Source organism: Rhinopithecus bieti, unplaced genomic scaffold, assembly GCF_001698545.2.
Source record: "Rhinopithecus bieti isolate Rb0 unplaced genomic scaffold, ASM169854v2 scaffold_3764, whole genome shotgun sequence".
NCBI classification, from domain to species: Eukaryota; Metazoa; Chordata; class Mammalia; order Primates; family Cercopithecidae; genus Rhinopithecus; species Rhinopithecus bieti.
This window is the reverse complement of record NW_016804367.1, coordinates 708,424-732,226: the sequence shown is the minus strand read 5'-3', so window position 1 is coordinate 732,226 and position 23,803 is coordinate 708,424. Positions and strand designations below refer to the sequence as shown.

General features: G+C 43.7%; 1 protein-coding gene across 1 annotated transcript in view; it reads right to left on the bottom strand.

Moving 5' to 3' along the window:
* Nucleotides 1-23,803, bottom strand: part of AGBL4 (AGBL carboxypeptidase 4) — a 736,988-nt gene that overhangs the window by 107,651 nt on the left and 605,534 nt on the right. The window contains exon 6 of the mRNA XM_017867524.1: nucleotides 7,819-7,930. Coding sequence (XP_017723013.1) covers nucleotides 7,819-7,930 — 112 coding nt within the window. The remainder of the gene's footprint in view (nucleotides 1-7,818; nucleotides 7,931-23,803) is intronic.

Sequence of the window (23,803 nt, the reverse complement as noted above, 5' to 3'; positions counted from 1 at the left end):
CCTGGCTAGGAAAAGGGATTCCCTTCCCCCTTGCGCTTCCCAGGTGAGGCAATGCCTCGCCCTACTTCAGCTATTGCTGGTCGGGCTGCAGCAGCTGACCAGCACCAATTGTCCGGCACTCCCTAGTGAGATGACCCCAGTACCTCAGTTGAAAATGCAGAAATCACCGGTCTTCTGTGTCGCTCGCGCTGGGAGTTGGAGACTGGAGCTGTTCCTATTCGGCCATCTTGCTCCGCCCTTGGGATGTGATTTTTAACAGGGCTGGTTCTGTCTTTTCCTAGGGAGTGATAAACATTCTACCATAGGGGGTAAAGAATTACCTCACCCAGAATGCCATGGCTATGGTCTCCTGTCCTCCTAGTTTATTTCTGAGTGTGTATGTGAGGTGTATGAGGGGTACCCTTTACCTCTCACCCTCCACAAAGTGGGTTTACTCCTTCCACAAAAAGCATCTCCTCCGGGCCCATGGGCTCGAAAGCCTGTCAGGTATGCACACTCGGATCCCTTGGTTCCTAGTGAGGAGCTGCCATCTGAGGGCCTTCTAGCCTGGTGACCCAGTGGGACCTCTGCTTCTCCTGAGAACAGACCTCGGTTTAATTGAATGGTGAAACTGTGCTGTGTGTTTTTGTACGTCTCCTTGGTGTGATTATGTAGAACTGCATACTTGTTTATGTGCCTGTTTTTATTTACCATGTTTATGTTTTCATGTATACGTATTTTCTGTTTGATTTGTGAATGTATGTGTTTTCTGCATATGGCTATGTTGCGTGCGTGTGTGTATCTGTGTGTGTATTTTGTGGGTTGGTGTGAATGAGTGCTGGTTCTGTGTGTGTTATTTGACCATGTCACCAGCTGCTCTGTTTGTCAAGTAAATGTGTTATAATTTATTTATTTATTTGACAGAAAGGGAGCAGCTTATCTTAAGGACTGCAGGAGGCAAGAAAAGAAAAGGAAAGAAAAAAAAAAAGCCAGCCCCGCGTTGCTCTATTTTAAAAACTGCTCTGCGTTGTTATGGCAGCTAATTTTCCTTAAATGATTTAAGGAAACGGATCTGTCTAAAAGAGCTGCAGCCAAGTTGTTATAGCAACACAGGCAGAGCTGAGGAGGGCCTTTCTCCTCTAGTAAACGGGGGAAAATCACCTCGGAGTGTAGAAACCTCTCAAAATAGCAACTTTGGGTTCCGAGGGACTCAGGAGGTAAAGGAAAGGGCTGGTGGAAACCCATTCACCTCCCCAGACAGACCCTGGGGGGGTTCTTCTTAGCAACAGCCTTTTCACTTGAGTTGGGATCTCATCATTCTTCACCTGGACTATGGCAATAAGCACCTACCTGGTCTCCCTTCTTCCCACATAGTCTCACCTCCTTTGATCCAGTCTCCACACTGCAGCCTTAGTAATTTTCTAAAGCATGCATTGTTTATTCATCTGTGAATTCATCATTCAACAGAATATTCTCTACAGTGCCGGGTTCTGTGCTAGGTTCTGGGAGTACAGAAAGGTACTGAATGAAATGAATAGGGCATGTTTTTGAACAGCATGCCAGGGAACACTAGCCTTTATTTCAGAAGTAATGCAGGCCCACTGAAAGAATTTAAAGCAGGGAAGACAGACCCAGGTGGATTTAAATTTTAGAATGACTCCAAGATTTCTAGATTGAAGAATCGAGTGGCTGGAAATGTTTTTCATTGATCTCTCTTTCCCTTGCTCCAGCGTCTTTGAGGACTCTCCACTGACTACTCTGATTTTCAAGACTGAGAGAGGATATATGCTGGAATATTCCTAACAAGTGGCACTTTGTTTCATTGCTTTGATTTTTTTTTTTAGTTGTGGTATTTAATTCAATTAAAAATCAATGTAAAAGAGGGCCTGAGACCTTGATTTTAGTAAGAAGAGAGCATTGGGCCATAGGAAGAAGCCAAATGCCTTGGGGCAGTGTTCAAACCCATCCATGGGCTTCCTCAGCCTGCACTTCACATGCCCTCTCACAGCTACCTGTTATAAATCCTGCACACCAAGCCCAGAAGCTGAGGTCTTCCACCTCCGTTCCATTGCTCAGCTTTTCCTGGAATGCCCTCTCCCCTTTCCCTATAACTTTCCTTCTCTCCAAAGCTCAGCCACCTGATGAAGTATTACCAATCTCTAAAGGGCCAGCACAAATGCAGATTTCTCAAAAAAGCTTCCTTGGATCACCCACCCCCCACCCCACATGGATTAATCTCTTTCAGCCCCATGTTTCCAAAGCACTGTGTTTACTTAATTATAGCACACCTTCCTGACTGCCTGGAATTAAAATTTCATAAGGGTCTGGCCTTCTCATCAGATTGTAAGCTTCTCCTGACCTGGGACTCTGCCCTATTAATCTCTGTAACCCTAGAGATAGCTCAAGAGTCTTGCAAATGGGAACATTGAAAAATGTGTGCTGCAGTCAATTAACTGAGGATTTTAAAGCAAACATTACTTTGTTATTTAGCTTCATCAAACACTGGGTGCCCTGACAGGTACATAGTAAGATGCTAGTGGAGTTGCAGATGGATGGTCCTAGGAGGCCCATTCACATATGGGCTTAGCTTTCTAAGATCATAACTGGATATAGCTGTGAGAGGAGCACGCTGTCTGTGGCCTTGTGGGTGAGTGACTCTTGTTGTGTGGCCGATTGTATGAAGTGAAGTCACTGTCATACTGTGTGGTGTGTGTGCTAGGAGAAAGCCAAACTTCCGTGGATAGGGGGTAAGCTCTCGCCTGAAAGGTAATATCATTTCCGGTGCTAATTAGATCTCAGATCTAAAATCAGAATTGGAAGGAGAGGCCTGGATTACAGCAGAGTTAGAACTGGCTCCCTGGTCTTTACCACCACTAAAGATATCAAAATGTCTCAGCGCAACTCCCAAACAAGATATGGTTAGATGGTGAGGACAGGTTAGGGACTGGGAAGACAAGGGATCTGGAATCTGAGTGAGCCCTTGATGGCCATGGAGAGCTAATTTCAATGAGGAGGGGGGGTAAAATGGGGTAGATGCTGAGTCCGGGGCTGAAGCAAGTATGTGAAGATGATCAGAATCCTCTCTCATGGGAATGGGAGTGGGTGATGCCATCTCAGTTTCTATCCCTGGGAGTGTTGGACAATCTCAGCAGGTTGCAGGGAAACCTCTGTCACCAGATCAGAGCCTTCATTAAAGGAGGGCACAGTGATGGTGGCAGTGGGATCAGGGGATATTCTGAGGGAGAGAGAAGATTGGGGAGGGGTCTGTGGTTCAGTTCTTCCTTTTATCAGGAAAGTCTTCTAAAACCAAGGCACAGAAGCTCTCGGTTCGGTTCATCATTTGCTCAATGTCTGGTGTCCAGTCTCTGCTGGACACTAGAGACCCTGAGATGAGTTAACCAGACCCTTTCCCTGGGGGACAATCAATCACAACTGGCAAACAGGTGCCAGGCCACAGTGTCCACAGGGAGCTATCATGGGAGTGGAGCATGAAACACTTTATATCTCAGGTCCAGGGCAGTCCTCCTGGTTAAACACTTTGTTTTCAAGATCATCATTTAATACCCAATGTCCTCAAGAGGGGTAAGATTTTAGTGAGCACAGGGCTAGGAAAGCAGTCTTTGAAGTCAATGTCATCACTAATACGAGGACAGTAGGTGCCTGTTGCCAGGTTAGAAGCACACAGAAGGGCTCATTCCAGAAGCCTTCCAGTGCAGGCCAGACATATCACTTCAGGTCTACTGTACACGGAGCACCTCTAAAGATGAATGCATCACTTGGCCCTTACTAACTATTCCTCCTGGGTTCACATCTCAGGAAAAGTGCCACACTATTCGGCTACCCAAGTGAAAACCATAGGGATCATGCAAGACTCCTTCCTCTCCCATCAGCCACAGTCACCATGTCCCTTAGGTCTGGCTCCTTATTACCGCTAGACTCCTCTTGTTCCTTTTCAACTCCACAGCAGCAAGCTGTAATGGTCTCACAGTCTCTAGTTTGGCACCATCCAAATCTATTTTTCTAACAGGCACCAGAGGGGTCTCTCTGAAATGTAAACCTAATTTGTCAATTCCCTGCTTAAAGTCCTCAGTGGCTGCCTATTCCCATGAAAATAAAGTCCAGATTGCTCCCTGTGTCGTAACTACCCCTTCTGTCTGCCCCTGGTACCAGCCACACTGAATGACTTCCAGTCTCCTGAGTAAGCCACCCTCTCAGGGCAGGTGCACATGCTGTTTCCTCTGCCTGGAAAGTCCTCCCTGACCTGAGCATCCCTCATGTATCAGCTCAGGTGTTGCCTCCTGGGTTGGCCTCCCACAACCCCTGTGCTTCACTCTATAAATGCATCTAGAGTAACTGTCTGTAAATGTCTGTCTCCACCAGGCTGCGAACTCCTCAGCACCCAGCACAGGGCCTGAAGGAATGACAGTTGATTTGGAGGGTCTTGCTGATTCTCTGCTTGTTGATTCTGTGGGCAGAAGGCAATCTGGACAGGAGGAGTGAGGCTGTGCATTTAGAAACAAGCCCAGAAGTTGTCCTGGCAGTTCAGATAGTTCAGGGTTGAGTGACTATGTATGTGATACTGAAGTTCAGGAGCAGAAATGCACTTAAAGCTGTTAAGGCAGATGCCTCAGGGCACTGCAGTGTTTGCAACTGGGCACAAAGATGTCTGAAGTCAAATGTGAATTTAAATCAGATCCAGGTAATGGTTGTTGAGGGTCTGCTACACACCAGCACTGTGCTAGGTGTTTTTGCATTATTATTATTATTATTGTTTTTTGAGACGGAGTCTTGATCTGTCACTCAGGCTGGAGTACAGTGGCACGATCTTGGTTCACTGCAACCTCTGTCTCCCAGGTTTAGGCAATTCTCCCGCCTCAGCCCCCCGAGTAGCTGGGATTACAAGCATGTGCCACCACACCTGGCTAATTTTTTGTGTGTTTTTAGTAGAGACCGGGTTTTGTCATATTGGTCAGGCTGGTCTTGAACTCCTGACCTCAGGTGATCCACCTGCCTCGGCTTCCCAAAGTGCTGGGATTATAGGCGTGAGCCACCGCGTGTGGCCTCGCATCATTTTTAACTAGAGAGACTGTATAATTTATCATCCAAATCAGAACAGTTTTGAAAGTGAAAAGAGGACGTTGTTAAAAGATACTCCAGGACAACAGGTATAAACCAGAATTGCCCCAGGAAAGCCAAGACTTATGACCATTATACCTAGAAGTCATACTTTGTGCTTTTGTTCTTGGTAACCCCTGACACATCTTATAAATATATATTTATCAGTATTTACTTGTTTAAAGTCTATTTCCCCATTATATTGCAAGAGTTGGGGTTTTTCTTTTTCACTAGTAGAACCTCAGTGCACATAGAAAACCCATATATAAATAAATATTTGTGTAAAGAAGAAAGGAAAAAGTGGAGTAAAAATTGAGTTAGGAAAGAGAGAGTGGGGAAGAGAGGAAGGAACCAAGGGAGCTGGGATCCTCTTCCAGGCCAGCTTGACTCCTATATTAGTGCTCCACACCCTTGCTTGAGGCATAAATGAGTAGCCTTTCAGTAAGAAAATGGCTTATACAACTAACTCTGCCCCCAAGGTGTACTTATTAAGATCTAACCAGCTGATGATCAATGTATTCATGACGCAAATCATTTCCTAACATCTCTGTAACTCACTCCGGCTGGATCTGTGTTTTGCAGCATGAACGAGCACCCAGTTGTTTGTGAGTAAATCAATAATTAATGACAGCAATGGCATGCTGAAGCCTTTTCCTCTGTAGCAACCCTAACCTACTTCCCTTGTGTTCCTCCCCCAGGCTGCCCCCAACTCCCATTTCTCTCTTTGGGGATTTATCTAAAATACCACTTTGTTCAATGGTTTCCATTCTGTCACTCCTTCTGGTCCAATGTCATTTTTATGTTTTTTTGGTTTGTTTTTTACTGTGCCTCATCATCCTATCTGGAAATAATTGTTTTGCATCTATAAGCCATATTGCATTTGGCATAATAGGATTTTCTGTGTTCAATCCAATTTAACTCAACATGCAGTTATTGAATATCTATTATCAGCCAAATCAGAAAAAAAAATGTAGGAGCTTGTTCTCCTTGAGAAGGAAGTATTGCGATTCTATCAGGGCAACTGCGGTCAACACAGAAGCCTGGGAGGGCAGAATTCTGCAGACTACAGATACTTCCTGAGAAAATCAGAAGCAGCTTCTGTCTGCAAGGAAAGCTGATCAGGATGACATTGAGAGGTCAGGGGCAAGTTCGTGTCTGTAAGAACTAGAAGACAGTGGGGTTTCAAAGCTTAGAGAAAGGCAGCAAACCATAATCATTCTATCTCTGCATATGGATTTGGTGAGCACAGTTCACACCTTCTTTTATAGACAAAGAAGGATGAACTGGGGAAGGAGGCAAATATCCTAGAGTTATGGTTATGCAAGCTGTGACACAAAAGGTATACTGTGAAAGGACCTAGGAAAGCAAAATTCACATAGGAGGACCAAGATTACAGTTGAGTTTCATAGCCAAGAAAACTACATTGCACCTCAGGACTGACTTTTTCATTAATCCCTGCTCTAATACATGCATTTGTTTTTAAGCACAAATGCTTAATCTGATCAATACCTGTGTTGCTCTTTAATTCAGGAAATTTTCACTGGGATCCTCAAAGAGGGCAAGCAGAATGGGTTACATTGGTGCATCTCTGAAGTACCCCAACTGTGTGACCTTTGTTGTCTTAGAAATCACCATCTCTCACCTGACAGCAGTCATGGGCCATAAAATCAGTCATTGAAGTTGGAAGGGACTCAAATGGAATTTCACTAGAATGTCTTCCAACAGTTGAGTCTCCTCTGTGCACCCTTTTGGACTAAAAGTTGAACACTTTTAGTGACACAGGACTAAAAGTTGAACACTTTTAGTAAAGCAAAGCTCATAGCTCACACACACACTCCATTCTCAAGCAGCTTTAGTTGTTAAAAAGTTCTATTTCTCTACCTCTTCCCATATCCCCAACCTGTAAAAAAGGTCTGTCCCACCCATTCTGCGATTGCTCTTTAGAGACAGAATACTGTAGTTTGCTTCACTTCTGTAAGCTATGAAACTCTGCTGTCTTCTCGTGTTAAACAAGAACTTGCCCCAGGGAGCAAACTTGGTGTGGACATCCATTGCTCTATCTGCCTATGTCCCCTTCTTTCTTCTGAAATGGTAGGCCCTCTTTTCTGAAAACAAGTACCAACCCACCCTCCAACTCCAACCATGTGGTTCCAGAGAGGCTGCCTTGTCCTTGCATATTCTTTCTCCTGAGCCAGAACTGACTTGCCCAGAAGTGGGCATGTCCTCCCAACTAGGTCAACCACAATCCTTTTGGAACTGGAACTGGAAAATGAGCATAAGTTGCTGTAGTGTTGAGAACCTTTGGATGTGACACTCACCAGTCATGTTCCCAATGTGTAGAAGAAGCCAGTTTACAGTCTTCAATTACATGACATGCCCTTGATATTCTTCTAATAAATTCTCTACTTTGCTTATACTAATTCAAGTTGTATTTCTTTAGCTTGTAACCAAAGATCCTTGACAAATATGGATACACTCCAATATATTTCCTTTAACCCACCAGGCCTCCACAACTGAATCCACTATTTGTAAGAGGTTGCAGGAAAAGAGATTGGGAGAAGGTCCTTGGGTCTGTTGGATTCAGAGAAGAGCAGGCCTAGTGCCTCCCTGGTTTTAGCTATGTATTCCTAATTTGCAACTTCTAGTGGACTTTCCCAATACAACGCTTCCCTTTCCCAGATCAAGCCATAGATCAGCAGCTGTGGAGGGCATTCAGTTACTTACTGGGTCGTTGTACATCTGGACGATGAGTTGTTTCACTCCATGCAGGGTAGGGTGGACCCATGGAGAGGGATCCAGCCAGTGACGATTCAGATCAAACCCCATCAGAGAACACCTAGGCAGTACCCGAAGTAAGAGTCAATATAGACAGGACAAGCTGAGCTTCTCACTTGTCAAAATATGCTTAGGAGTAGGAGCAGTGATTATGTCACTTACCTAGCATTTATCATTTTCTAGAGACAGTTTTAAGTACTTTATATGAGTTAATCCATTCAGTGCCATCAACAACCCTGTGAGGTCACTACTATTGCAATTCCCACTTTGCAGAGGGAGAAACTGAGTCACAGAGAGATTCCAAAGTATTTCTGTAGTGTAGTCTCATGTCAGCATCCATAGACACATGACCCATAGACACATATGCACATCTCCACACTGCAGCTGAGAAAAATGCTCAGGCCAAAACTACTGGTGTTTCCATTATGCCTCTTTGCTCACACCTATAGCTAATCCATTGTCTCTACCTTCAAAATACACCATAACCCAATACCTTTTTACTACTTCCTCTGGTATCACCTTAAGTGTGGGCCAAGGCCCAGAGAATTGTAATCATATTTTACCTGGTCTTCTTGTCTTCTTCTTGTCTCCTCCCACCTCACCTCCCATGACAGTGTACAGCAGAAGACTGGAGATTTCCAGAAATTTTAGACTTGGACTTGGATTCAAGTTCTCCAGTTACATAGGGTTATGTTCTTTCCATTCCTTTGCTGAGCCTGAGAGCCAGTTGTATGTGTGGATTTGAGGAGACCAGGGCATAAGCCTTCTCTTTTCAAATGTCTCTTTCCTCAAAGCCCCTGGAGGGACTGGGAGAACCCAATTTCTTATCACTGTGCTACTTTTGTCTCAGTGAGAACCAGAGGAGAATAATGCGGAAACTTCCAGGAACATCCTTTCGCTCCACATTCAGATTTTCACTAGCGTCTTGCCTAACCTCTCTGGCAAGTCCATCCTTCATGAGTGTGGGATAATGCCCCCAGGGTATGCAGAGGAGATATCACTGAGTTCAGGTCCCCTGCTCTGCTGATGGTGTACTATGTGACCCTGGGCAAGTCCCTTGTTCTCTCAAGGCCTAAATTTCCCCCAGCTACAAGTAGAGAAGGAGCTTCCACAAATGGACCACAAGCTTTTCAAGAACCTCTTTCATCATGGACTGCACTCTTCCTACCCCACATCCTCAGTGGAGAGGAGCGCACAAAAATGTTCTCTGTGTTCCAGGATTTCCAAAAGAGCAGTGATGCCTGATACCAACCATTCTCTGTGCTTTAAACAGAGGGGATCACTGATGCTCACCTTCTAGGCCAGCAAGTTACCTCCTGATCTTGAACTTGCAAAGGGGTCCCGTTTTCATTTGCCATTACAACATGAGCGTTTTTCTTTGTTAGTAAACTCTTTGTAACTAGCATTGTAATAGTGTTATAATATGACATATTATCCCATTATATGAACCCCCATAATTCATTTAGCCATTTCCCCACTGTGGCACATTTATTTTGTTTTCAATGCTGCACTATTTTCAAAATGCACTGATGAATACTCTAATCCCTAAAGTTTTCTCCACATTTCAGAATTTTTTTCTTAGAACAGTTTCCAGAAGTAGAATTGCTTGGTAAGAGGATTGACTGACTATAAAATCACTATTACAAATGAAAAATGGTCCTCAACATAGAAAGCAAAAAAGAAAAAAAGTAACATCATCTTCCTGTCACTCAAATATAACTCCTGTTAGCCTTTGATGTAGTTCCTGCCATCTTTTCTATCTGAGCTTATAGTGGTAAGTGCAGCAGTAGTTAACATTTAAGAAGTGCTTACTATGTAACTTTACACGAATTATCTTATTTCATTTTCGCTTTTATCTCATACAAGCCCTGTATTACCATTTTACAGAGGAGAAAACAAAGGCTTAGAAAATGTAAGTAACTTTCTCTAAGGTCACTGAGCTACTATGTAATGGAGTTAGAATTTGAGCTCAGGTTAACCTGATTCTCCGAGTCCAAAATCTTACCAATTGCTCTCCTTACTCTGCTCTCCTCGGACTACACTAGATTGTCTTTCAGAAAGGAAACATTCATTGCTGTGACTAGTGCCTTGATCTACAGACATATCCATGCAGTTCTTAAATATTCTTATCTGAAGTATTGCTACTCATGAAAGTGATTAAGGACAGACAGAGAGAGCCTCACAGCCACACTCATCTGAAACCTGCTCAGGGTAATTTGGCCAGCATATGGAGGAGCAGGCTTCAAACCCAGGACTGTCCAGCTTTAATGTCTATGCTCTTCTAGGGAACAAACAGTTTAAGCAAGCTGTCTGCTTTTGAGAATGTATAAGGAAATTAAGGAGGAGAGACTGGTTTAGGGAACAAGGATGAGGCAAGAGTTAAATATAGCAATTCATCACAGTTTTATTAAGAACCTTCTACACACCAAGCTCCATGGTAGTGTTGCTGGGATAGAGTGATTGATAAGAGATGTTCTCTAACCTCAAGAAATGTATAATCCAGCAGGAGGAAGAAGATATGCTTACAGGTTTATATCGATTTATAATGCAGGATAATATTGTGAGTATTAAATGAGCTAATGTATAGGTTTTGGTACATAATGGTAACTCAAAAATGCTATATTATTGTTTTTATTGTACTGTATTAGTATTTTATGCTATATCCTATGTGAATGACATGGACTAATAGTTTCACAGTCCATAGGATGCTGGAATGGGCAGCAGTGGTCAGGGATGACCTCTTCTCTTCCTTGAGTCTGGAATTAGGCAGATCTGAGTTCAAATCCATGCTCTGTTCCCTCCCAAGTGTAGGAGACATCTGTCCATGTTCTTTGGGGAATGCCCAGCATCTAACACTGTTACTAGATGGGGGGTTGGGTGGGGTGAGTTTGCTTCTCATCATTACAAGATAAGGCCATGATTGTGCCCTATCTCCCTGCATGGAAGCCAGCCAGATACTACCTCTTTGTTCCCCGGCAGCCAGGGCAGCAATGGGAAACCCGGGCTCAGGCACCAGCCACTCCTGCCCAGGACGTAAACTTGGGACTGGGTGATGTGAGGCAGCAGGGAGTGCTGTGCAGCAGTGCTACTGTGGAACAGAGGCAGAGTATTCTGGCCCTTCAGAGCTGCTTAGTTAATTGCTCTGGTTTTCAAGTCTGGCTACCAGTTTTTGCGTGATTCTGTAAGCCCCTTCGTATAAATTCCCTTTTTGCTTAAGTGGCTAGAGTCAGTCCTTGTTAACTTTAGCTGAAGGCATCCCTAATCAGATGGCCCTATGAAATAATTCATAGAAAATTCTGGCAGACCCCTATATTGTCCACTTCCCAATGACTGCTCAACAAACAGAGGGAATCATTGGTCTGGCTGCTGTGCTCACAGAGCTTTTCCAGCCCTCACTGAGCATCTAAATATTTAGAAAGGTATATTACCCTTGACAACAGGATGTAATCATGAAACAACTGCATCCTTAGACATGCTTACTTATGTGCCTCTCCTCTGCCTCCAAATAGGAATGTCCTCAGCACTGTCTTGGGCAGGTCACCAGCTTGCTCTAGGACACCTCTATGACCTAAAACTCACTACCTTTCCAGTTAGCTTATCTCATTCTTGAATCTTCCATTAGAAAATTCTTTTTTCCTTTTTAGGTGAATGTGTCTCCCAGTCACTTCCTCCATCCTTCTCAGTCTTGCCCAGTTGCACAGAACAACAGGGTTATACTGTGGGGACCAGCGGCTTTGGGACTTACAGTTATGTTTAAGTTCTGGCTGTGTTCCTCACCAGCTGTGTGATCTTTTTTAAATTTCTTTATTTGAAATGCACTTATAGGCTTCTGTTTTATCATAGATATAAAGAAGATAACCACCCTGACTTTCTGGATTGCATACATGAACACACATGTCTGTAAGTGGATCAGCAGAATTCTCAGAAAAACATAAACATTGAACAAATGATAGCCAGTGACAACAGTGAAGTTGTCTGTTGAAATTGTCTAAACTTAAATATCAGCTCCTCCAGGAAGTAGAAGAGGACGTTCACTCCCTGCATATGAGGGGTAGGTGCTTTTCCTCTGCTCCCACAGCATCTGTTTCTCCCTCAGCAAAGTGGCTACAGCACAAGATGTGGTCATTATTGAGTCCGCTTCTCCACTGGACCATGAATTCCTCAAGAGCAAGGATGCTATCTTATTCATGTTGGTATTCCTGTGCCTGATAAAGAGCCTGGATCATGGCAGACATCGAAGAAGTAGTTGTTGAACAAACATTTCATTCCTCCTAAGCATTTTCCTGTCTCATATGATATAGTTCTCACAACCATTCAGTCACATGATAAACCTCAATTTTCTATCGGGAGTGTTGAGGGCCAGAAGAGGTAAGCCATTCTCTCAAGGCTACAAAACAAGTACTCTAAAGGGCCCAGACTGGAACTCAGGTGTCCCATCCCTGGACCTCATAATGTCCCCACTTGGCTATGCTGCTTCCAGGAAACCTCTTTGATTCAAAAAAGAACTTCAAAACTGAAGGAAAAGTGTTAGAGGTCAGAGATCCTGAAAGGTCAACTCCTAGATCCAGCCTGCCAATAAAAATAGAATGTAACTGGTGATTCAAAGGCATCTTCAATCCTCAGAGACTCTAGAGCTTTTTAGAAGCTAAAGCATTTGTGATATTCTTCAGTGAGTAGTACCTGCATGGGCACCTTTTGAGCTGATTTTAAACGAATGCTTCTAATGGCACTCAATCTATCCTTAGATTAAGTATTTACTGAACAAAACATCTCAGTAAAGATGCAGGATCCCTGGTTAGGAGCCTGGGGTACAGGTTGCACCTCCAATGTCTATGTCATCTTGGAAAAGTCACCTCCCTCCCCAGGCTCTATGCACTTATTTGTAAAATGGAATGCTATACTTCACTCACAGAGATCTCTTTCAGTTCTCTCAGTATATGATTCTAAAGCATCAATAACTGGGCTTTTTACTCCCAGAGTAAGGGACTTGGAGGAAGCATATATTTCCAATTGAGTTAAAATTCAAAGAAAACAAAATATTCTAGAAAAGTGTTGATAGAATTTTAAAATGAAACACCAACTAGTCAAGGATGACCAATATCTTAACATTAATTGCATGCATTGCTCAACATTTGAGATGTGTGGGACACAAATGGGAGTTTGCCAAGAGTCAGGGCATGAGAGAGCATTCCAGGGAAAGAGTATAGCATGTGCAAAGTTAGGGAAGTAAAAATGGTCAGCAATTATGCATATTTCTAACAGGCTGCTAGTATGTTCTGCTTGTGTCCCTAACTGACTATATGGACAAGAGGCCAAGGCTGGTAAAGGCTCTTTCTCTTTACTGGTTTCAGGACCAAAAAGCAGCTGCCTAAAGACAGAGGAATGCATAAGGTGGCCTCCAGATGCCAGGCTCTCACTCCTATGATTTCCAGTTTAGAGTCACTGAATGCAAAATCCTGGGTCCCTGCCCTGTGTCTCTGTCTCCTTGGTGCTCTTGTATTCTGTTATTTGTTTTAAGATGAAATTTTGCATGAGCTCAAAATTAAGACCTATGTTCTGACAAGAATGGGGCTATTTATGGTACCAGTGCGAAATAATCTTTCACATTAGGACCATTCTAGAAAATGCAAATACATAGAGGCCAAATTTACATATGACTGCATAATATATAATGTCTTTATTTTGAGTTGGATATACTCTTAAGTATCTTTTCTTTCTTCCTCTAATCTGTGAATTCCATGAGGGCAGGGATAATGTCTGAGTTATCTTTCCCACCCCGACTCCAACACTGTCTACTATAAACCCAGGTGCAGAGAAGATTCAATACATTTATTGGATGAATGAATGAGTGAACAGATTAACAAAAGCATGGATGAACACCTTGCAGGTTTGCAAACATAGTTACTTTCAGATATATTTTGAAAAGTAAGCACCTACTAAATGCTAGACTCATTCACAATAATCAAATGAGATAGGTATTATTAATCGACACTTGATAAATAAGGAAATAAAATCCAAGGAAGATTTGATCTTGAGAGGGTCACTTGACAACTAGTAAGATATAGACCTGGAATTTGAACCCAGGTCTTGTTGATGACAGGATGGTTCACAGTCACCTTTGAGGTCCCCCAGCCGTCTGTGAGTCTGTGTGATTTATAAAAGAGACACTAAGCTACTCATTTGTCTCATCTTCTTATCCTGTTCTCTTTCTCGTTTGCCCAATGGCAGAGATATAATGGTTCCAGAGAATGTTATTCAAATCGCAAATAAATAGCTCCATCTCATGAAGGACATCATGCCTTATCCCTGTTCGCAGTAATGGCAGCTAGAATGAGAGCAATGATTTCAATTCCCCTCCTTATGATTTCCTTTTCATCTCCTCTGAAGAAGGATAGAGAAAAAGGCAGCTTGGCGGCTCCTGATCAATCTTGCCCTGAGCACCGCCAGGCTGCTCTAAGGAGCAGTGGCATTGACAAGCAGAGATGTATGAGGTACGCCTGCAACTGTCCCCCAAACACAGCAGTTTTTCAGCATTACCAATGAGCTGGATTGGATTAGGTATATTTGCACCAAAAGCAAAATAAATATTGCTTTATTTAATGCCACTAAAAGGTTGGGATTCAATTGCCCTTGGCCTGAGGCACCTTCCAGCTCTATTGATTGGCCCGTGTCAGAATGCCAGATAATCTGTCATCAACAGCCCCTGAAAAATGCTTAGCATGTCGGTTGGTCTCTGCTGTTGTGTAGATGGAGGATGGCAGGCAGTGCCCTTTGTCCCAAACACGAGGGATAATCATAACACATCCACTTTCCATCACCACCACCAAGATATTTAAAGCATTCTCCTCACATCCCTTCTTAGATCATCATGACGAGGAGATGTCTGTGACCAGGACTGTGAAGACTGAGAGGAGGGTGGATAAGAACATAGGCTTCAAAGGCAGAAGGCTTGGGTTTGAGTCCCAGTTCTGCCATCTAGTAGCTTTGTGACCTAGGACAAATTCATCTGTTTGCTTAAAGACCTGAAAGTGCTGAGAGGGCAGCAACTGAATCTATTTCATTTGTCACTGGGTCTTCAGTGCTAGCACAGTGTCTCGTACACAGCTGACTCTCAGTTGAACTGTATAAATAAAGGCTCAGAAGTGGTAATTTGACCATGGTCCAGCAAGGACAAGTGACAGAGGCAGAGCTTGAACCCAGTCTGCCCAACTCTAAAGCCTATGTTCTTAGCCACCATTATACTTTGCCTTTGCAGTCCTAGGAGTCAGGTAAGAGCCTAATAGAGGGACTATCCCTCATGTGCAGTGAGAGGTAGATGCAACATCTATAGTTTTTAAATGGTAAATCTAAGTTTCAAATGAGGGACTCACATAAAATGTACCTTTATGCAAATTGACGAAAGGTGCTGCCCCCTACCACCTAGGGTAATAAGTTGCAATCAGGTGCCGTTTCTGGGTGGGTAAAGTACAGAATAATGCCACTTGGTTTGGCCAGACTTTGGATTGAGAGCAGAGTCATAGACCATAGGCCCCATTGACCCCTTGACCACTGAACATTTGTACAGTACACAAACTGCACATCCATATGGAGCAGCCTTGGATGTGCCCAAGGTTTATAGCAAAGCCAAGATGAGCACTTAGTTTTTCTTCTTCCAAGGTTCATTCAGCAAGGTCTTTACCCTATAATGGTGGCCTTTTTGGCAAAGTGGCACGATTGGGGACAAGGGTGTTCAGATCACATCTGGAAAAGGGATTATCTCCAACCCTAAGAAATTCTTCCTAGTGTGTAAGGAGAGACTTTAGAGTGCCTTCTCCCTTCCCATACAGAGCATATACTCCAGGGATTCATCTTGTCTCCTGCTTGGCAGCAACAAACACTGGGTTCAGGTGGATTTCCAGCATTGCAACTTAAATCTAATTCTTAGAGTCAGTGACCAACTGGAAGGACCTGAGATTTCATAAAACCCAATCCCCACATTTCAAAGACAGGGAATCTGAGGCCAAGAGGGCAGAAAGGGTCTGCCAAGGTCACACGGCTATTCAGGGGTAGAATGGGAAGTCCATTCTAGAACCAAAGGATTATTTTTCTCTATATAAGAACAATGATAAGGAGTTTACTCCTTTTGAAAGGTCTGAGGGAGGACATTTTCTGAAGGAATACACTGGCCCTTGAGGCTAAAAATTCACCACTTCAGTTTCTTAAGTGAAAAAGGACAGAGGAAACAAAAAAAGGGGCATAAAAGTCTTTTATGTCTTCACAAGACCTGGGTGCTAGCAAGGCTCTCACCTACTTGCACCAAGCCTGAGAATGGCTCTGAGTCAAGTGTGGGCTCTGGAGCCACACGGCCTGGATAAAACCCTGGCTTGGCCAACACATTGTATCTTTGTGGCTGACCCTCTCTGTGCCTTAGCTCTAACTGAAAGTGGGAATTTTGTCTACCTTAGAGGGTTGTTTTGAGGGCTAAATGAAATCATATAGGTAAAATGCCCAGGACACCATCTAGATTGAGATAAGTGCTACACATGTTAGCTGTTCTTGTGGTTTGCTCTTGGTATGACGTTCAGGATCCTTCACAATCTGGTCCTCAGTTACTCCTATACTTCTTACACTATGATATCAATCTGTACCCTATGCAAGGGTAGCACATGATAGGGCCTGTGAGCCAATAACAAAAAGGTGCCCCCTCTGTGGGTTGATGCATTTCCGCCAAGTCTCAAGGCTAGTCAAGCCTGTGCTACACTCCACCCTCCACCTGCCCTCTTAGCTGGCTCCTTTGTGTGGTGCCCAGACTTTACCCTATGTAGGATGCAGCCTGGACCACATGCAACAACCACACCAGAGCACCTGGCATTCCTCAAGGATCTCCACTCACTCACTCAGGGCTCAAGCAGCAAGCCTCAAAGGGCTCTGGGTCAAATTTCTGGGTGTAATTCCTGGAACTCCTACTATTAAAGGCAGTACTTGGGCAAATGACTTAACCTCTCTTTGAGTGACAGTTTCCTTATCTGCAATATGAGGGTAACACAAGACTTATCTTGTAGGTTCATGAGGTTGTTGGAAGGAACTCCCCGTTGTTTTCAATGCCAATGGTAACTTTCCGTCCTCAGGAATGAAAATAATAGGTCTTCTTCTCCATTCCCTTGTTTTCTCTTCCCAAGGAAGGAGATGGAACTTATCTGACTGGTCAGCTCCAGAAAAGAAGCAGAGCTGGTTTGGGCCTAGTCCCTCCTAGCATGTGTTTTTGGGATCTGGAATTCTGAAGGGTCTGTTCTGGTCTTCTTTCTGCCACATGGTGTGCTTTCTAGGAAGCTTTTTGCCTCCTTTTCTGCTTGTGTCTGATGGGAAAGTTGAATTTTGAAGTGAAGTAAAGGAGGAAAGTTTGGCCACAGATATAGACGATGCCTTCCAGGTCCTGCTTTTATCAATAATACAGCTAATATTTTGACTCCTATTTTTTTTGATCCCTGTATCTCCTTCTAAATTGTAGGAATAGGATGAGAGTAGGAGCAGGAGTATGATTAATTATCACTCCAAATCTCTAGTGGAAGTACTACATATAAAACACTTAGAATAGTGTCTGGCAGCTATATGCTTTCAATTAATATTTCGTATTATTATATTACTGTGTTGTTATTTATTATAATTATTCCTTTGGTTTGGAACATGCTGCCATTCTCTTCCCCTGGCCAACACCCACTCACCCTTCAAGATTCATCTCACACAGCTCTTCCTTCAGACATTTTCTCTGACTTGCCCTATTCCAACCCTTTGGCTGGGTTAAGAGGTGCCTCCTCAGTGACTTCACAACCTGGGAATCCCTGGGCTTCTCTCCATCAGCACAGTTATCTCTTCTCTGGACTGTGAACTCCTTAAGGGCAGCACAGGGGCCAAGCCCACCTCATATTCCCCAGTGCATGGTACAAAGTATGTGCTTGGGGATGGGTTGGTGGGTTGGGAGGGCAGGAGAGGGAAAAAAGAAGACAGGGAAGAAACAATTAAAAGTCTTCTCAAGTGGAAGCAGAATGCCAGCAAAAGCACAGATGTGAACAAGAGCAGGCTGGTTTAAGACAATGGAAAGAGCCCAGGAAGGCAAGAGGAACAGATGGGAGTGGATGCAGGAAGGGGCAAGGTGGACAGTGGGAGAGGAAGCTGAAAAGAAAGTTTGAGGCCATTGTGCAGACACTGAATACCAGGCTAAAGAGCTCTGGTTCTTTCTGAGGGTCAACGGGGAGCCGCCGAAGGATTTCTACATAAAAAACTGGCACTATTCAAGGAGTGGTTTAGGAGCTAGGACCAGAAATGATGAAGTTCTTGATTCTATCAGATTGTTTTGCTCCTCCAGACTCCCTAGCCACTAATTTTGGGTTACTGTCTCCTCAGAGGCCTGTCTTCACTGTAGAATCAATTATTAAGATCAACTTGCTATCAACTCTAACTTTGAACTGCTATTCAGCTGCTTGCAGGGACAGAGATGAGGAGCTGCCTTCACAGACATCTAGCCATCTGGCCTTTTCCGTGGAACCTGGCTGGGAAGCTCATTTGAATAATTGGTTTTGGCGGTGTGCACTTGTGGGTTAGACACCTGATTACACTGCCAGCCTCAGTGTCCTTTCAGCCTCCACAGAAACATCACTCAGGTTACATAAAGCAGGAGACAGTCTCTGGGAGGTAAGGGTCTGTCCGGCCCCTGCTGTCACTCTGGCTTTATCTGAACTAACTGTGTGGCTCACTCACTGTGTGACCTTGAGCAAGTTACTTAGCCTCTCTGTGGCTTGATTTCCTTTTGGCTTCAAGAAGGAGAGTGATTCCTGCCCTGCCTACACCACAGGCTTCTTGTAAGGATCTAAGGGAAGATGGGGGAGTTGTAGCTTAGCGGAAAAGCAAGTGGAAAAATTTAAAGATTTAGGCTGAGGAGAGCTCAATGTCAGACAGCAATGTGTGCATGTGGGCTGTATCAGAAGAAGCGTGGTCCCCAGAATGAGGCTTCTGATGACCCCATTCTATTCCTTGTCCATGAATTAATTAGTTCTATGAACTTGAAGGGGGTAGCTAATCTACCCGTGTCTCAGTTTCCTCATCTGTAAAATTAGAATAATGATGCATTTGTTCTAAGGATTAAATGAAACAACAAATGCAAAATGCCTAAAATAGTGCCAGGTTCGGAAAGCTCAATAGATGTTAGCTGTCATCATCACTATTATCATTATAATGATGCCCTTCAGTCCTGGACACCCTGCCTCAAAGACAGACAATGACAAACATCTGGAACGCTTTCAGAGGACAGCAGGAAGGACAGAGAGGGGAATGGATTTCAGATTACGTATGAAAAGTTGGAAGGCTTTGGGGATGTTTGGCCTGGAGCAGTAGTAGGATTGAGTAGGGAGTGGGGAAGGGTGGGAACACATGATCTTCAAATGGCTGAAGGCTACCATGTGAAAGATGGACTGGCCTTGAATAATCCTTCAGAGGGCAGAGGCAGAAGTTACATGCTGGCAGCTTCAGCCTGAAAACAAAGTGCTCTCTAACAGTCAGAGGTGGCATCAGCACAGCATGATGCTTTGGAAGGGAGGGAACAATCTGTGCCTAGAGGTGGGCAAGCAGAGGGGGCAAGGCCTGGATAGGGCACTGGGCTGAATGTTTCTCATGATGCTGTGATAAGGCACCCAGCAGGGAAATGTGACTGGGGCACGGACGGAGGCTCAGAGTGAGGAGGGGCTGGCAGATCTCTCAACAGGGCAATACTTGCTGTGGATCTTTGTTTTCTGTTTCTACGTTGATGAAAAAAATAGGCAGTTTTTATGCTATTACAGAACAAATAGAACATTGATATGTATTTATATTTTATATGGCTGATTTTAGGTTCTGTTCTATTTTTAGATAGTTTGAAATGTTTCTTCCTCTAGATTTTGAGGTGGAAGAGGTGGGTAGACCAGTTATAATGTGTGTGTGTGTGTGTGTGCGCGCGCGCGCGTGCGCGGTGTGTGCTGGAAATACCTTCCCTGGTGGTTTACCCTATGCTATGGTTAATGATGTTTTGTTCTGTAAATCTCTATCTCCCTTTTATGTCTGGTGAACGCATATATCATCCATTCATCAAAAACCCTCCTTCATCACTATCAGTCAGAAGGAAGTACTCTCTGCTTCAAGATACAGTGTATCAAGAGGTTAAAACTGGAGCAGCCTAGGGTCAGCAACTAGGGCAAGTTCCGTGGTACTTATGTGCTTCAACCTCCCCCTCTACTTGAAGTAGGAGCATCACACTACCTCCATCATAGGGCTGCTGTGAGTATTAAATGAAACGATACACATAATGTGCAGTGAGGAGACACTTACATATTAGCTCCTCTTGTATCTCTCAGCATCTTCTGCATCACACCCATATTTCTAGTGGAAACACTGGGCTTCTTATTGGCAAGAACTGCCTCTGATTTCTTTCTGCTTCCCCAAGGCCCAGTACAGGGCCTGACACCCAGCAGGCCCTCAACAAACCTTAGTTAAATTGGATTTACTGCACTGGAGCATCCTTTGCTACATAAGGATTGCCAAGGCCAAGATCCATAATGATGGAGAGAGTCTGCAGATTGTGCAGCCTCCATTTCCACCATGGGGTCTGCAGGTCTGTGCTATAATGCAGAATCGTTTCTGTACCACCCATAGAGGCCTGTTCCTCCCCACCCCACCTCCACACTCCCAAGAAATACTGAGATTTTCCGAAGATGAGAAATTTCACAGCATCCTGCTATCTTTTGGGTAACTGCGTATTTTATGATGACTAATAGGCAATTACTATGGTAATATTGCAATTCAGCATGTGTGAGGTTTGGGAAATGAGAAATTATGGGTAACTACTTTGGACTCATTTCTATGGTAACAAAAAGTAATTGTCATTAAATACCAGTTATTCTGAGGCTGTACCTGGTAATTATAGATTTTTATGCCCAGAAACATAAATAAAACCAATAAATTTATTCAAAGGTCTATGACTGTTTACTTATACGTGGCTCTATGGAATACACAATGACAAGCACCTAATTAAGAAATGCAAACCCAACACAGGGTTTCATACTGTTGTACGGAGATGGAAAGTCTGTTTTTCAAATGCAGGCAACTTGTGCATTACCCATGGTCAGAAAGCGCAGCGGGGCATAGGTGGGGGTAGGGGCTCTCTCCTCTGCAAAAGGAGTGACAAGGAAGTAGCTGGAAGAGAGAGTGTGCAAATGCTGCAGTATGTATTGTGGGCATGCTTTCTGTAAGACATTGAGAATTACCAACCGATTCTATACTGGTTCAGCCCAACATCCCCCAACTCCAGTTGCCTTCCAACTAGGAGTCGCTTGCAGCTTCTTGGCTCTGTAATACCTGAAGTTACAATATTCATTCCTCAAGACTCCTAGGTCCCAGATCCTTCCAGAGCTCTCTGAAAATATTCCCATTGTAATGTCAGTAACCATGCCATTGTTTTTTATAACACGGTGGTAAAATTACACATAACATAAAACTTAACATCGTAACTATTTTTAAGTGTAGGGTTCAATGGCATTAAATACATTCATAACGTGCTACTATCACCACCATCCATCTCCAAAATTCTTTTTAACTTGTAAAATTGAAACCCTATGCCCATTACATAGTAACTCTCCATTCTCTCCATCCTCCCAGCCCCTGGTAACCACCATTCTGCTTTCTGTCTGTATGAATTTGACCACTTGAAGAACATCATATAAGTGGAATCATATAGTCTTTGTCTTTTGATGAGTGGCTTATCACATTAGCATAATGTCCTCAAGTTTCATTCATGCTGTAGCCATCCCATTCTTGATAGAGCCTCTCCCCCGTGCTTCTACTAAATGATGGAAGGTGCCTTTCATCCCACTTCCCTCTTCCAAGAGAGTAGGAGGGAAACAGGCCAGGGGAGCGAAGTGTCTTGTCCAAGGACAAATAAGAATGCTCAGGAGAGTAGTGAAAATTAGAGCCTCAGTTCTCCACTTCTGCCTATAGCTTATAGAGCAAAGGCAATGTGTGGGAGTGTGGAGAGTCCCTAGATGCACCCTATGACCTTGAACATGGCTCTTTACCTTCTCAGCCTGTTTCCCCATGGCTTAAATGGATACAGTAAAAACTGACTTTCCTTTCTTGGTTGCTGTTGTATGACCAAATGTGGTTTTGTAAGTGCCTTTAAAAGTATCACGCTCCATACAATAATTAAGCATGGCTGAGAATCCAGTTTGTTAAATTATAACAGCAGCTCATCAGGTTAAAGCATAGCAGTATTCCTGTCACAACAACATACAGTTAAAACAACTGGGCCAGGAGGCCATGCAGATGAAGGTAAAGGGTTGGGGGCTGACTGCATCTGGCCCTAGTTACTCTACATGGGGCACTGTAGCTTTGTGCCATCACACAATCACTAAACACTATTGTTTAGTTCATTTGTTCATTCTGGAAACATATATGTGAACTTCAGGTCAGTGAATAGAAAAATAAAATTATTTCAACAGCCCATTTGCCAGGTACTGGGGATACAGAGAACAAGGTAAACAAAGTCCTGACTTCATGGAGTTTACAGTCTAAGGTGAAGACAATCATTAAACAAATAGTCACATAAATAAACACATAATTACAAATTAGGGCAAGAGCTATAAAGGGAGAGTATAGGGTGCTATGAAAGAGTGTAATGGGAGGCCCACTGTATATTGCAAGCCCTGGAAAAGCCTTTCTGTGAAGTGGTATTAAACCTAAGACCTGAAATGAAAAGAAGGCCAATGTAATTGGAGTGCAGTAAGAAAGACAGAGTGTATAGTTGCTCTGTGCTTTTACTGTATAAGGTAACTGTTATCCATTGTTATATCATCCAACATAATTGTTAAAGATAGGTACCATAGCGTATACTATAGTTGCTATATATTGTTGCTATAAACTTTAGTATAGGCTCCATATACTCTTACCGTAAACCATAGTCTGGTATCATATACAGTAGTCTAGTTAGAAAATGGTGCTGTTCTTTAACACAAAGAGCTTGATCTATCATGGTATAGTGGCCATCCATTGCTGTTAAATTCTAGAGTGTACCTTCTCTAGTTCACTATAAATGCCATAGAATAGGTACTTGTATTATTAAATCTAAACTTAGCTGATGAAATCTGGGAAATCTCCTTGACCAGCCTTCCTAGATTGGATTATATGCTTCTTTAATGTGGAGGAGTGGGGAGGAAGAAGAGAAGGAGGAATAAATGTTTATTTATAACTTACAGTGTGCTTAGCACTGTGCTTTAGATGCATTATCTCACAAAAGTCTCATAACTCTATAGCATCTCCATTTACAGATGAGAAAAATGAAGCTTAACGAGGCCATGTAATTTACCCAGGGTCATACAGCAGGTAGGTGGCAGAGCAGAATTTAAATCTGACCTGACACCCAAGTCCATTTTCTCAACCACTGACCTTTACTCCTTCCAAGCTCCTGCCTTCCCATCTCACACTGCAGGGAACTGGCCTGTTGAACCATCTCTCCAGCCAGCAGGAGTGAGGTGCCTCAGGGCAGGCCTGTCTTTGGTTCTCCTCCCAGGGTCTGGCAGGCCTGGTGCTGGCTATAGGGGGAGTGTGGGACTGCAGAGAGGAGCAGGGCTAGGTCAGGCACACCTGCATCCCTGCCCGCTCCTCACAGGCCACAGACCTCTTGGGGATGACGTAACTTATCTGAGGCTTGAGAGTCTGCACCTCCAGAGGGAGATGTTGAGAGAATGAAAGCAAAAGAGCATGAGAGAGAGGCAAAGACCTGGCCACCTGTCTTCCAACATGTTTCCAGCAATTTGATCAGTTCCTGGGAAGTCTGGCTCTCTTACTGCACTAGAATTCTGAGAACCAACCTTCCTTCCTTCCCTCCCTCCCTCCCTCCCTCCATCCCTCCGTCCCTGTCCCTCCGTCCCTCTGTCCC